Source organism: Podarcis pityusensis (genome assembly GCF_964106645.2).
Source record: "Podarcis pityusensis genome assembly, chromosome: Z".
Lineage (NCBI taxonomy): Eukaryota > Metazoa > Chordata > Lepidosauria > Squamata > Lacertidae > Podarcis > Podarcis pityusensis.
Window position 1 is genome coordinate 33,123,488 of NC_138044.1, and position 12,767 is coordinate 33,136,254.

At 45.7% G+C, this 12,767-nt stretch overlaps 1 protein-coding gene across 7 annotated transcripts in view; it reads right to left on the minus strand.

The window, feature by feature from the left end:
* Positions 1-12,767, minus strand: part of DRP2 (dystrophin related protein 2) — a 58,797-nt gene that overhangs the window by 9,424 nt on the left and 36,606 nt on the right. For 6 of the 7 annotated variants that reach the window (XR_013981514.1, XM_080990163.1, XM_080990168.1 and 3 more), the window contains 9 exons: positions 11,451-11,608; positions 9,946-10,112; positions 9,017-9,128; positions 7,263-7,399; positions 4,739-4,804; positions 3,476-3,541; positions 1,346-1,504; positions 830-1,058; positions 198-318 (listed from right to left, as the gene is read on the minus strand). Coding sequence is in view for 6 of the 7 variants with exons in the window: in XM_080990163.1 (XP_080846289.1) it covers positions 198-318; positions 830-1,058; positions 1,346-1,504; positions 3,476-3,541; positions 4,739-4,804; positions 7,263-7,399; positions 9,017-9,128; positions 9,946-10,112; positions 11,451-11,608 (1,215 nt within the window). In the remaining variant the exon portion in view is untranslated. The remainder of the gene's footprint in view (positions 1-197; positions 319-829; positions 1,059-1,345; positions 1,505-3,475; positions 3,542-4,738; positions 4,805-7,262; positions 7,400-9,016; positions 9,129-9,945; positions 10,113-11,450; positions 11,609-12,767) is intronic. The other variant, XM_080990164.1, reaches the window with a different exon arrangement.

Below are 12,767 nucleotides of genomic sequence, written 5' to 3' on the forward strand. Positions count from 1 at the left end.
TGGCAGGAGGAGATGTGTGCTCAGGTCCTGCTTACAGGTTTCCCAGAAGCACTGGGCTTGCCACTGTAAGAGCAGGATTTTGGCCAGCAGGCTCTTCTTATGCTCTGTAATTGCTTCGGCAGAAGTAGGAATGAGGACACTCAGGAAAGAAACTTAGCAGCCTGCAGGGCGGGCTTCATAGCACCATAGAGCCTCACCTGCAGTTTCCGTGTTTGGAGTGCCAGGGCCTTTTTCTCTGGTCTGACTCTCCTCTGATGGATGGGGAGAGGAAGCCAAGGATGAGGCTGTAGAGCCATCCCCTTTGGAATCTGTTCCAGGCTAGCAAGAGAAGGTAGATGTTAAGGATGCTCATGACCACCAGCTTCTCACCTGGTACTCCCCCATCTGTCCTGCATGGCACATGGCCACTGGCTCTGACATCCTCATAAATCCAGCTACAGCTTCAGGGTTGGGCTGCCCACTAAATCACAGGTCTTCAGCTGATGGGTCATGACCCACAAAACCTGGCCTAGTTTCAGTTCATACCATTTCTTTTGAGTGTGTAATATTGGGAAGGGCCTTAGCTCAGTAGCAGAGCACCTGCTTTGCAAGCAGAAGGTCCCAGGTCCTACCTGCAGCATCTCTAGGTAGGATAGGGAACATCTTCCATCTGAAACCCTGGAGAGCCACTGACAAGTTTGCACAGACCATACTGAGCTAGATGGATCAATGGTTTAACTATGTGTAAGGCAGATTCCTGTGCTCCTAATGACGTCACCTGAGGATGAATGCATCATATGCAAAGAAGGCCAAAGAACTTTCTTTTTGAGATATAGCCCACAGACAATACCTGCAGAAGCAGCTCTCTCAGGCGCTGCAGTTGAGATTCTAACTGTTTGTTGTGGTCCTCCAAGATCTGCATCCGTGTCTCCAGGCGGCTTTTGTGCTGTCGAAGGATCCGGGCCTCTGCCAGCAGCTCTTCGTTGTGTGGATCCTGTGCTGATTCTGGAGTTCCTTCTGCTGACTCCGCTGCCTCCTCGTGCTGCCATTTCAGACGCTTTAGCTCCCCCTGGAGAACCCTGCAAGGAGAAATACAAGCTCAGGAATGTAGCAAGAGTATGCTGGCATCAGGGGCTTAAGGTGCTCAAGAGCTAGAACAGTGGCTCCCAAACTTTCCAACCCCTGGACCTTTGAAAATTGCTGAAGGTCTTGGATCAATGGGATTTTTTTTTTTGCCAATATCATGAATGAAAGCAAATATTGTTAGGAAGCTCTGTTCCTTTCCTCCCAGAAATATTTGCACACATCTTACAGACCTGTAATAAAAGGAATGATTACAATAACTCTGCTGGCCATGCCCACTTACCTGTTTTCATCCTCCAGGTGCGCCAAGATTCTCTCCAATTCCCCTTTGTCGTCTGTGTTGGTGCTGTCCTGGGGCTGCTGACTACTGACTGGTTCTCTGTCTGTAATAGGGCTGGAGTGGCGCAAAAGGTACTGGTCCTCATCCCTGTTGTGGACAGAGCTGTGATGAGGTTAATGCAAGGAAGCTAGAAGTCTTAGTAGGGGTGGTTTGTTGCACTACACTACACCTTGCATCAGGCCTGCTGAACTAATCTAAACAATTGGCATGCTAAGCTTCTGCCTCTCCCCCTTCACAGGAAGTTCAATGCCTTACATTGAATCAGACCCTTGGTCCATCTAGCTCAGTGTTGTCTACTTTGACTGGCAGCAGCTCTCCATGATTTCAGGCAGAAGTCTCTCCCTGTCCTACCTGCTGATGCTGGAGACTGAACCATGCGAGGCAGATGCTTTACCACCGAGTTACAACCCTTCACCTTATTCTGCTACTTGCGATGGCTTTAGCCTTGCCTTCCTGTTTCCTGATGCCATTGCACACTGTCAGAGCTGGCTCCAGGTCCCAGCTCACAGAGGACCAACGCTAGCCGGCAGTAATGTACAAAAATCTTTATTGAAGTACAGTCTCCATTTTCAAGCCGCAGCGCCCCAGCTCTACGTCTAGGGGTTAGATCGGCGAAGCTCCATCTGAGTCTCCGCCCCCTGTACACCAGTTTAAGATTCTAGCCTTACTCCACCTCTTCCGTCTCTCCTTTCTCCTCTGGGTCCTGCTACCCCCCGGGGTCCCTTCCTTCCTGGATTCTTCTGACGCTGACGTTGACCCCCCTGACTCCTCCCCCTCTTTTCGGCGGGCTTTGGGACCTGGCTCCCTATCCGGGCTGCCAACTGCGCCGCCCTCCTGTACATTTGAACTTGGCGCGCGCGCCCAGCCTTCAACCTTCCTCTCGACCGTTTCCTCGCTCCCCGATGGAGGCGTGGCCAATCCTGACTCATGTCCTCCCACTGGCAGTGCGCCGCCTGATCCCGATGCCTGGGACTCCTCCCCCCTACTGCACTCTGGTGTGGACGCTGGTTCTGATTTCCAACTGCTGCTCTCTGAGTCCCCTCTGGCCCCTTCTTCCTGGGGTGTCCCCCTAGGCACCCCCCTTGCTCTGACCATGGGAGCCCCTTTCTGTGAATCTTCCGATTCGCTGGAAAGACTCAGAGACCTCGGACCGCTGTCATCGCTAACATTTCCTTCGGACTCCTCCCCCTCGCTCTCTATTTCCTCCCTTTCCTGTGCCTCTGCTCCTGAACCCCTGACACACACGCACACCCATGGCTCTGTATCCCTTTCCCCTTTCTGTGATGCGTCTTTTAGATTGTCAGCCTGTGGGCAAGGGGTGTATTGGGTCTTGGTTGTCACTGCTAGTTTGTAAGCTGTCCTGGGAGGCATTTTGCCTGAAGAGGATAAAATTGCCTGAAATAAATAAATGTGCATGGCCTAGGTGCTGGTCACCTGGGAAACAGAACCAGCTGGCCGACTGCACATTCTACCTGAAGAACACTTGCACTGATGGGACAGGAAGAAGATGGCCTTGGGAGGTAGAGCAGGAGAGAATTTGAATGCGTAAATATTTCTCGCTACGTGTAGGAAATCTCAAGGTACCTGTAAAAAGCATGGGTAGCATGCTAACTTTTGTTTGCCATGTTGTTTGCTCCTTTCCAAGAAACGTAGGCCAGGTTTGACTCTGGGTGAGTCCACATGCAATTGCAAGTGGGAGAAGCAAAATATATGATAGAAGTGAGGTTATGCGCTGTATTAGTGCTCATTTTCCCCACCCAACGGAAGTGGGGGAATGTCCACATGGAATCCTTCTCTGCCCAAATGAAGGAGTGGAGGATAAAGGGTTGGGGACATCTGCCAAGAGATCACAGCCTAAACGTGAAGCCCTATACACAGTCACGCGGCAGTTAATCCCATTGAACTCAATAAACCTCCTATGTCCAAATATAAATGCAGGTGATTGCAGTGTGAAGTCGCCTAATTAAATATGACCTCTGGTTGGACCCTGGTACCCCCCACCCCCTAGCTTTGCAACTGACAGAAAGCACACAGATTTCAGTAGAATTTGCAAGGAGGACAGTAGCAACTCACAGGCTGTCATCCGGAGAAAGGCTGTCGTTGTAAAAGGAGGAATTCTGGCTTTCCATCTCTGCAAGCCTACAGGAAAACAGAAGAGGGGCAATGAACGTCATGGAAGTAGCGAGGAAAGACAGAAGATCTTTCCAGAAGATCCCAAAAGGTACCAGGTGGATGGCCACAGGAGGAGAGAAATTGCAGCTCTCATGAGGGTAGGAAATTCTGGGTATGAAACAAGCTCCTCCAAATTAGCAGTTTAAATATTGCCTTGCCTCTCACATTCCACTCTAAAGCATAGTTGCCTAGTGCTGGTAGCACTCCTCTAAATTCACCTCTGCAATAAGGAGGTCCAAGCTGGATGTTCCAAGCTTAGACCACATGGCTTACACAAGCCATCTTTGTGTTTCTATACAAATAACTTAGAAAGATTTACCATTTTGGAATCTAAGGTGTCTTTTCTTGCTGCTGTATGGAAAAGCACATGAGTTTGATGATTGAAGAGTTTGTAAGTAAAACATTTTTAACGTACCAAATGCCTGGTCTCTTTCTATGCTATGGTAAATGGGGATATTTAAAAGGGAATATTTTAAACATCTTCTAGCCTACATTTCCATGCTTTACTTTGTTGCATGTTTTGCAGTTTTAAATCTCTGCTGGAGCTCTCTCTCCAAAGAGTACCTGCCCCAAACCTGGATCTAGGCTTCTAGAGAATTCTCCATTTATTAAAATACCCCTGCCCAAAGAAAAACAACAACCACTCATCAGAAAGCAGGATCACTGATAACCACCCTTGATACCACCATGAACAAAAATAATCATGAATACACAATTAAAAGGACATCTGAAGAAGCCCACAGCTAGAAGCCATCAATATTCTGGGAATTTTAAGTTTTATCCTTAAATGGAACTCTGTCTTCTTAGCAGTGCTATTGTAGTCAGGCCCATATAGAACTTGTCTAAGGCCCAGAGCAAAAGAATAGTTAGAATAAAGTTATAAACTCAAACCAAAAAGAAGCCAGTCCCTTGCAGGGTACCCTGGCCAGCTTAGCCTTCCAAGGCCCAGAGCAAGTGTACCCAGTTGCCCCCCACCCTGCAAAGGCCTGATTGTAGTGTTTGGAGCGTTGGAGACAGTCACCTTCTGCCTTTGCTACAGAGCGCTTTTCTGATGTACCAGGTTTTCCTCTACTCACTGTATCTGTCATCCTGGCTGTGCCACCCCATTCCCCATGCCACCCAACATTTTGGCCCAGCCCCTTTCTTAGGGGTGTCAAGTGGTACCTGCTGGCGAAGTGTTCGATCCGAGAGTGAGTATCTGCATGAGGTAACATGGGAGAGGAGGCTGGCCTGAAAGGAACAAGCAGAAGTCACGAAGGACTGAGGTATGACATTGTCAGCAGTTGCCTAGCAGGGGTCTAATGAAAGTGTCAACTGCACCGGTCGTGCATCTAGGCAGGTAAAACAAGGTGCTTGCATTAATTTACAAAGCCCTGAACAACTTAGGTCCATGGTACTTAAGGGACTGCTTGAACTCTTCTATCCCAGCTCAGTCACTGCTATAATCTGTAGGAGTGTCATTGGTCACCTCCTGAGTTTATGAGGCTTGTTTGACATTGACAGAAAACTGAGGCTTCAAGCATCAACAGCATAGTCCTGTGGAAGCCTCTTCCAGTAGAGATGATGATGATGATGATGATGATGATGATGGTGATGATGGTGATGATGATGGTGGTGATGATGATGATAATAATAATAATAATAATAATAATACTTCTCTTCTTCTTCTTCTTCTTCTTCTTCTTCTTGTTATTATTATTATTATTATTATTATTATTATTATACCCTGCCCATCTGGCTGGGTTTCCCCAGCAATTCTGCGCAGCTTTCAGCACATATAAAAACATAATAAAACATCAAACACCAACAACTTCCTGATACAGGGCTGCCTTCAGATGTCTCCTAAAAGTTGTGTAGTGCTTTATCTCACTGGCATCTGATGGATTCAGTAGGTGTCTTCTATATTACCCTTTAAGCATCTCCTGAAAACTTACCAATGTTGTCAGGTTTATGCAGACTATTAAGAAAACATTTTCCTGTAATAGTTAGCTGATAATCTGTGATATTACTCTTTTTATATGGTGGGGTGTGTGTGTGTGTGTGTGTGTGTGTGTGTAACACTGTTGTAAGCAACTTAGATTTTTTTAAAAAAATGAAATTGTGGTATATAAGCATTTTTATAAACAAATGAACAACAAGTCTGTAGGGAGACCTTTTGACCTTTGGGAAGGGGGTGTTATCTGCTGCAACAGGGGTGGGGAACCAGTGGCCACCCATATGCTGTTGAGCTCCTGCCAAATCTCCCACTAATTGATACCTCCACAAGCCCAGCTATTACACCAGAGTAATGACTGCCAATGACTCAAGACTTTTCAAAACACCCCCCCCCCGCAGAAACAACACAGGGATACGGCCCTTTTGATGCTGTTGGATTCCAACTCCCATCAGCCCCGAGTCACTTTGACTAATGTCCCGGAAGGATGGGAGTATTATCCCCATAACATCTGGAAGATCACAGGTTCCCCATCCCTGATTTACACTATGCAACTGTGACTTCTGAAGACTGACAGCAAAGGATCACAGAAAGCTGCCTTATACCAGGCCTGGGTATTCATCCATCTAGCTCAGTACTATCTTCTCTGACTGGCAGAGGTTGCTAGGGTCTTGGGCCGAGTGGGGTCTTTTCCATCTTCTGCATGCAAAGCATTTGCTCTGCTCCTAACCTGCAGTCTCTTCTCCAATCCATGCACCTGTTGTGCATGAGCATTCCTAGAAGGAATGGAATGCTGGACTTAGTGGGGACATTGCTTCTCATCACTACTGAGCTGATGGCACCCTGGTGTGGATTCCTTCACCTTCAGTTGTGATGGCAGATGAAGTTTGTGCAAAATTAGCTTTGGAATCTTATTATCCTAGTAGTAGGAGCAGCTGGTATTAGAAGATGGAACTGGAACTTTTTACAAGCACCACACAATATCCAATTCTGCAGTTGTAAGGAAACAATGGTGGAACTCCTTGCACATTGATACTAGGTAGGCCTCTTAATTGTATTGTTTAAAGTGCCTACTAAAAACTTCTTTGTTTAGACAAGTTGAACCAGATATGGAAAGCTGACGTACATTTCAATAGGTAGTTTTCTTTATTTTTATAATGTAAATTTTTAACAACTGATTTTATTTATTTTGGAATTGTTTAAAGTCAACTTGTCTTTAACCTCTGATTTCTATAGTTAACCTTAATGTATACTTTATGTAAATCATGTAAAGAGATTTCAATGATTACACATTTTATTACTCCAGGCCACCCACCCACCGCTGATAGGGAATTCTTTGCTTCCCAGAATTCTAGGTTTGGTCTAAGTTCTGTTGAGGCCAGAGATGGGGAACCTGTGGCCACCCAGATGTTGCTGGACTCTAGTTACCGAAATCCCTGAGCAATGGCCATGCAGATAGGATTTGGGAGTTCAACACCTGAGCATTGCATGTCAGTGGCGTAGCGTGGGGGGTGCAGGGGGGGCCGGTTGCACCTGGTGCAACATCTGGGGGAGCGCTCGCACTCGCAGCTCGCACTCGCAGCTCGCACTCGCAGGGGGCGCAAATTACTTGCCTTGCCCCAGATGCTGACAACCCACGCTACGCCACTGTTGCATGTTCTCCATCCCCCTTTTCTTCTCACCCAGCAAGCATCACGAAGATGTCCATCGATCAAGGAAGAGGGTGGGGAATTTGCAGCCAGGACCAGGACTTACGTTTCAATGAAATCTGCCTCCAGGACGGACTGGACCGGCAGGTACCCTCTTTGGGGATGCTTGCTGAAATACTGCTTCGACCGGAACTTGTTTTTCAGGGTGGTGGCAAAGTCCCTCATGTTCTCACTAGATGTGGTCTGCAGAGAGGAACAGAGGCTTCGTTCACACACCTGTTTACTGCCCAATCAGGATAGTGATTCATACACTATATATAGTAAACTTAAGATAAAAAATAGATTGACCTTATAGAAAATATACAGAATACTACTGATCCTAACTTGAAAATCATTTTCATGCATTTGTTAGGAGTGTTTTTCAAAGTTATTTGGGTTGTATCCAGAGTTCGTCATACTCAGATCTGGTCCCCTGAAATTAAATGACATTAATTTCTTAGGTCCTTTAATTTAAATGGGTCTACGCTGTGCAGAATTTAGTTGAAGACAACCCTTCATGTTAATTTTTCTTAAAAGCATAGTTGTGGATCCAGCATTAAATTCAGTTAGCAAAAACAGGTGCCCAGTTCTCCAGAAACTCATTTCCTCTTTGATAATTCTCATTTGTTCTTAGAAAAGATGTCAAGGTGGACATTACTGTCCTGCCTCCCAAATGAAATAATAATAATAATAATAATAATAATAATAATAATAATAAATAATTTCCACCCCACTATCTGGCTGGGTTTCCCCAGCCACTCTGGGTGGCTTTCAACAGAACATTAAAGACGGAATAAAACTTCAAACATTAAAAACTTCCCTAAATGTTACAACAAAAGCTCTTACCTATGAGTAAGAAAGAAAGCTTTATTCAAGACTTGCAACAGTACAGGTCAGGCTACAATTACTGTCAAATCCCACATATTTTAATCTCCATTATTCTATATATGGTGCTGTAGTTATTTTTTTCATATTTAGCATATTCTGGTCTAGAAGCTATTATATGACTAGTCAGTCCTCTATGTTCTTTCTGTATTTTTGTGTGCAGGCTGAATAAAAGAACATTGGGTCAAGCGTGGTATAATAGCCTGTTTTTATTCTATCGAAAAGTGTATTTTCTTCCCATACCTTTTTAAAAATAGGGTAGGCTTGGTAATGCTGGTAACTTGTTATGCAGGCAAGCTGGGGAACCTGTGCCCTACCCCAAGTGTTGCTGAACTACAATTCCCATCATCCCTGACAATTGGCCATGCTGGCTGGAGCTGATGGGAACTAGAGTTCAACAACATCTGGAGGCCCAGAAGTTTCTCACCCTTGGCCTAGGCCTAAGTAATGGGTCCAGAGCTTGCTCCATGAACAGTTCATTGGTCAAACATGAACAGTGTCATTGGTCAAATACCAGTGTCCCCCAAACAGTTTTCTCCAGACAACTTCTTGCCTATATTACCATTGTGTAAAGGTAAAGGTACCCCTGCCCGTACGGGCCAGTCGTGACCGACTCTGGGGTTGCGTGCTCATCTCGCTTAAGAGGCCGTGAGCCAGCGCTGTCCGAAGACACTTCCGGGTCATGTGGCCAGCGTGACGAAGCTGCTCTGGCGAGCCAGCACCAGCGCAGCGCACGGAAACGCTGTTACCTTCCCGCTATAAAGCGGTACCTATTTATCTACTTGCACTTAAGGGTGCTTTTGAACTGCTAGGTAGGCAGGAGCTGGGACTGAATGACAGGAGCTCACCCCGCCGTGGGGATTCGAACCGCCGACCATGCGATCGGCAAGTCCTAGGCACTGAGGTTTTACCCACAGCGCCACCCGCGTCCCTTACCATTGTGTAGTATTCCATAATGGGATAATGCAGCTTGTTGCCTTTGCTGGCTCTCCCAGTCAAGAAGCAAGTTTGGCAGATGTCCACATTGAATTGCTTCAGGCTTCGGTACCTGGAACAAAGGGCAATCAGGGCTGGGGCATAAAACCAGAAGCATCAAAATAATAAAGCATCTCCTAGACTCCACCCATGTCAGGACGCAAGTAGGGTTTGTATGTTTGGGGAGGACCATTGCCCAGGGGTAGAGCATTTGCCTTGCACACTTAAGTTCCCAGATTCAATCCCAGGTAGGACTGGGAATGTCCCCATGACTCAAACTCTGGAGAGCACCTGCCAATCAGAGTAAACAGTACTGAGCTAGATGGATGAATGGTCTGACTCAGAGAGGCTCGCTTGGCGCCATCATTACGTGTCTTTAGGCGCTAGGCAAAACATTTCTCTTTACCCAGGCCTTTGGCCATTTTTTTATTTTTGTGCTCCGTAAAATGTGCTCTATATGTTGTGCACTGCCCTGGGATCTTTTGATAAAGGGTGGTATCTAGACTGAATAAATAAATAAGAATACAAAATAATAAGGCAGCTCCCGACGTTCTTATTAATGCCCACCTCCACTTTTTTTTAAGGCTTCAACATAGAAAATGAGCGCATAGAAAGAAGCGTTTCGACGTGCAGGGATGTTTTTGCTGTAGGATTCCATTTGAATATAGGAACATATGATGAGCTATGGAGGAAAAGTTCTATCAGCAGCTATTACTTATAATAGCTAGATGGTACCTCTATGTACAGAGGGAATGGACCCGTGGACATCAAATGTCATGGGCCTAAAGACAGAGGAAGAAGTCTGCTGGATCAGACCAATGGCCCAACTAATCCAGCACCCTGTTATTACAGTGCATATGGGAAGCTGTCTACTGTAGCACACCCCATACCTGAATCCTTTGATAGGGCACTGTCGGCAGACAGAGCACTTGGTCTGGTGTTTAACTTGCTCGGCTATAGTCACTCGATGCAGTACTGCCAGCCACACCATTGACTGTGGCTCCAGGTTAGCCCATTCCAGGAACTGGATAGCCTCAATTGCTGGTTTCCCATTACCCTAAGAGGAAGAGAAGTGAGGCAGGTGCTGATCGCTAGTCATATGAATGGATTGCAGGGCTGCACATTTGGTACATATATCCTCTTTCCCTTTCAAAATGGCGCTGATCGTACTGACATCTCTGCTCCTACAAATGATTTAATCTGCTTAAAACGATATAGTGCATAAAAATTCCTTGAAATTCTACATTGTGATCTTTAAAGACTTTTTTTTATATCACCCTTCCGATTCCCAGTGTACTTTCTGTTTAAAAAGTAATACACAGCAAAGCAATCAACGTTTCCAATACCAATAAAATGTAAAAACTAAGAAGGCGGCAGGTCTCAAAGCAGCATTGAAGCAAACAGAATCAAAACATAAGGGGAAAAGCTTGGTTCAAAACAAAAACAAAACCTTTGCCTAGTGTCAAAAAGATAACATTGTAGGCACCAGGAGAACCTTGCTGGCAAGAACATTCCACAATCGGGGTACTACCAATCAAGAAGGACATCTTCCTGATACCCACTCACTTCACCTCAGATTGCAGTGTCCCATTGAAAACTCTCTACTGATGATCTTAAGGACCTATGAAGAAAGGTGGTCCTAAGCCTAAGTCACGTCACAATAGTTGATGCTAAGTGGACTTTCATCTGAAGGCAGTCTTTCCTGTAGTAGCTTTCTGTCTATGGAATGCTCTTCCCTAGGGAATCTTGCCTGGCACCAACTCTGCCATTGTTTTGGTGCCAGGAAAAGAAGTTTGAAGTTTTTTTTCTGGGTGTTTGGGCAGCACCAAAGACTGGGTGTCTTTACTCTGACTATGCTTTCTATATATTTTGATTACTGCATTTTATGCATGTCTTAAATTTCTTCAGGACTTTTTGGTTGTGGGAAGTGATTCATAAACTTGACAAACCTAAAACAAAGGGATAAGACTGTCAAGAGGTGACAAAGGCAGTTGAGTGGCTTCTTATTAAAAGACTAAGGCACTTTTCATGTTATGGTAGAAACATAATGAGCAAGTTACGTGTGCCTTCAACTCTGAGCCGTTGCTGGAACGTTAAAGGCTGAGTGCAAGGTGAGTGGAAACATGAGGCCTCCCCCCCACTTGTCCATTCATTTTGGCTGGCTGTTGGGGTTTTTTTGGGGGGGGGAAAGCTGCGCAACTGGGCCCACCCATGTGCCAACAGGCCTTGAAACGTAACTTGCAGCTGTGAGGGAAGGAACCACAGAAAAGCCACTCCTAAGCCACTGAGAGACACCCAAGAAATATGACCCACTGGCTCCCTCAACAACTCCCGTGGCAAAAGGAATCTCTCCTTGTAGCGTCAACATGGACAAAGCACCACCTGTGTCACGTACAAATCGGAAGCAGCTGCGAACGCTGGGCTCCACGTTGCTCCCTCCAAAGGCTGCCACCTCCCCGAGTTGCCGTGGTACCTGGATGGCCTCGTGAAGAAGGATGCCAAGGTGTCGCTGGTCACAGAGTCCGCTGGCATTTGCCACCTGGCTGAAGAGATCTGAAAGGTGCGAGGGAAGAGCATGGGGCCCCCACAAAGGGTGGGATGAGGGAGGGAGGATGAGACAGAGCGAGAAAGAAAGAAAGGAGAGAGACTCAAACTGCAGCTTTTCCCAGAGCTATGAAAACATGGGGAAAGACAAGCATCAGTGGTGAAAGTCAAGCTTTGAAAGAAGGTATGGCCCATTGACCATGGCCCATCTGCACTATAAATTTAAAGCAGTATCATAGCACTTTAAACAGTCAAGGCATCCCCCAAAGAATCATAGGAGCTGCAGTTTGTTAAGGGTACTACAATTACCAGGATCCTTTGAGAGAAGTCATGATGATGATTACAATAATCTGCAATTAAGGATGGAGGAATCTGTCAGTTTCGATTTCTCTCAGTTTCTCCTTTTTATAAAACAATTTGCAGGGTTATATCCTGCAGCCCCCCCCCCAAAAAAAACCTCTTGAAAATTCAGCAGCAATTTAGTGCAGATTTCTCTTAATACACATATTTTTGCTCACAGTTTTGGTGCATATATATATATTCTCCAATGTAATGCATCTTTGTACATATATTTTCACTAATATTTTGCATTTTATGCACCATTTCCCCCAATACATTCTTTTTTTCATCCAGATTGTTTGGTTGAAGAAATGTACCACAAAATTCAGGGAAGTGCAAATTCTGAAGGACAGCTTTGTTTTGGTTTGTATATTGGTTTGAGAAGTGTGTGTTAGTTAGTTTCACATTAAAATGCCAACAAAATTGCATTTCTAGAACTATATCTGTAGTAAAGATATGCCCTAAGGCAGTCGTTTGCAAACCTTTCTGTCCCCGAGTAACCTTTTCAAACCAACCACCAAAGCTGGCTTTGCCATTAGGCAAACTGAGGCAGCTGCCTCAGGTAGCAGAAGTTCGCAAGGTGGCAGTTCTGTGGGTGTACCTTAGGTGGCACTGAAGTGGCACCTGTATCAGATGAAATCACACCCAAAATCAGATGAGATCTTGCAAGAAAGCAAGATATTGCATAATTTTGGCAATATCTCGCCCAAATCAGGCAATATATTGCCCAAAAATGGCACTGATGGCAGCTTTGCTCCTGCATCTGTGGCAAAGGCAGCAGGGCAGGCAGAGGAGTGGCGCCAACAGCAACAAGTATGGCAGCAGTGGT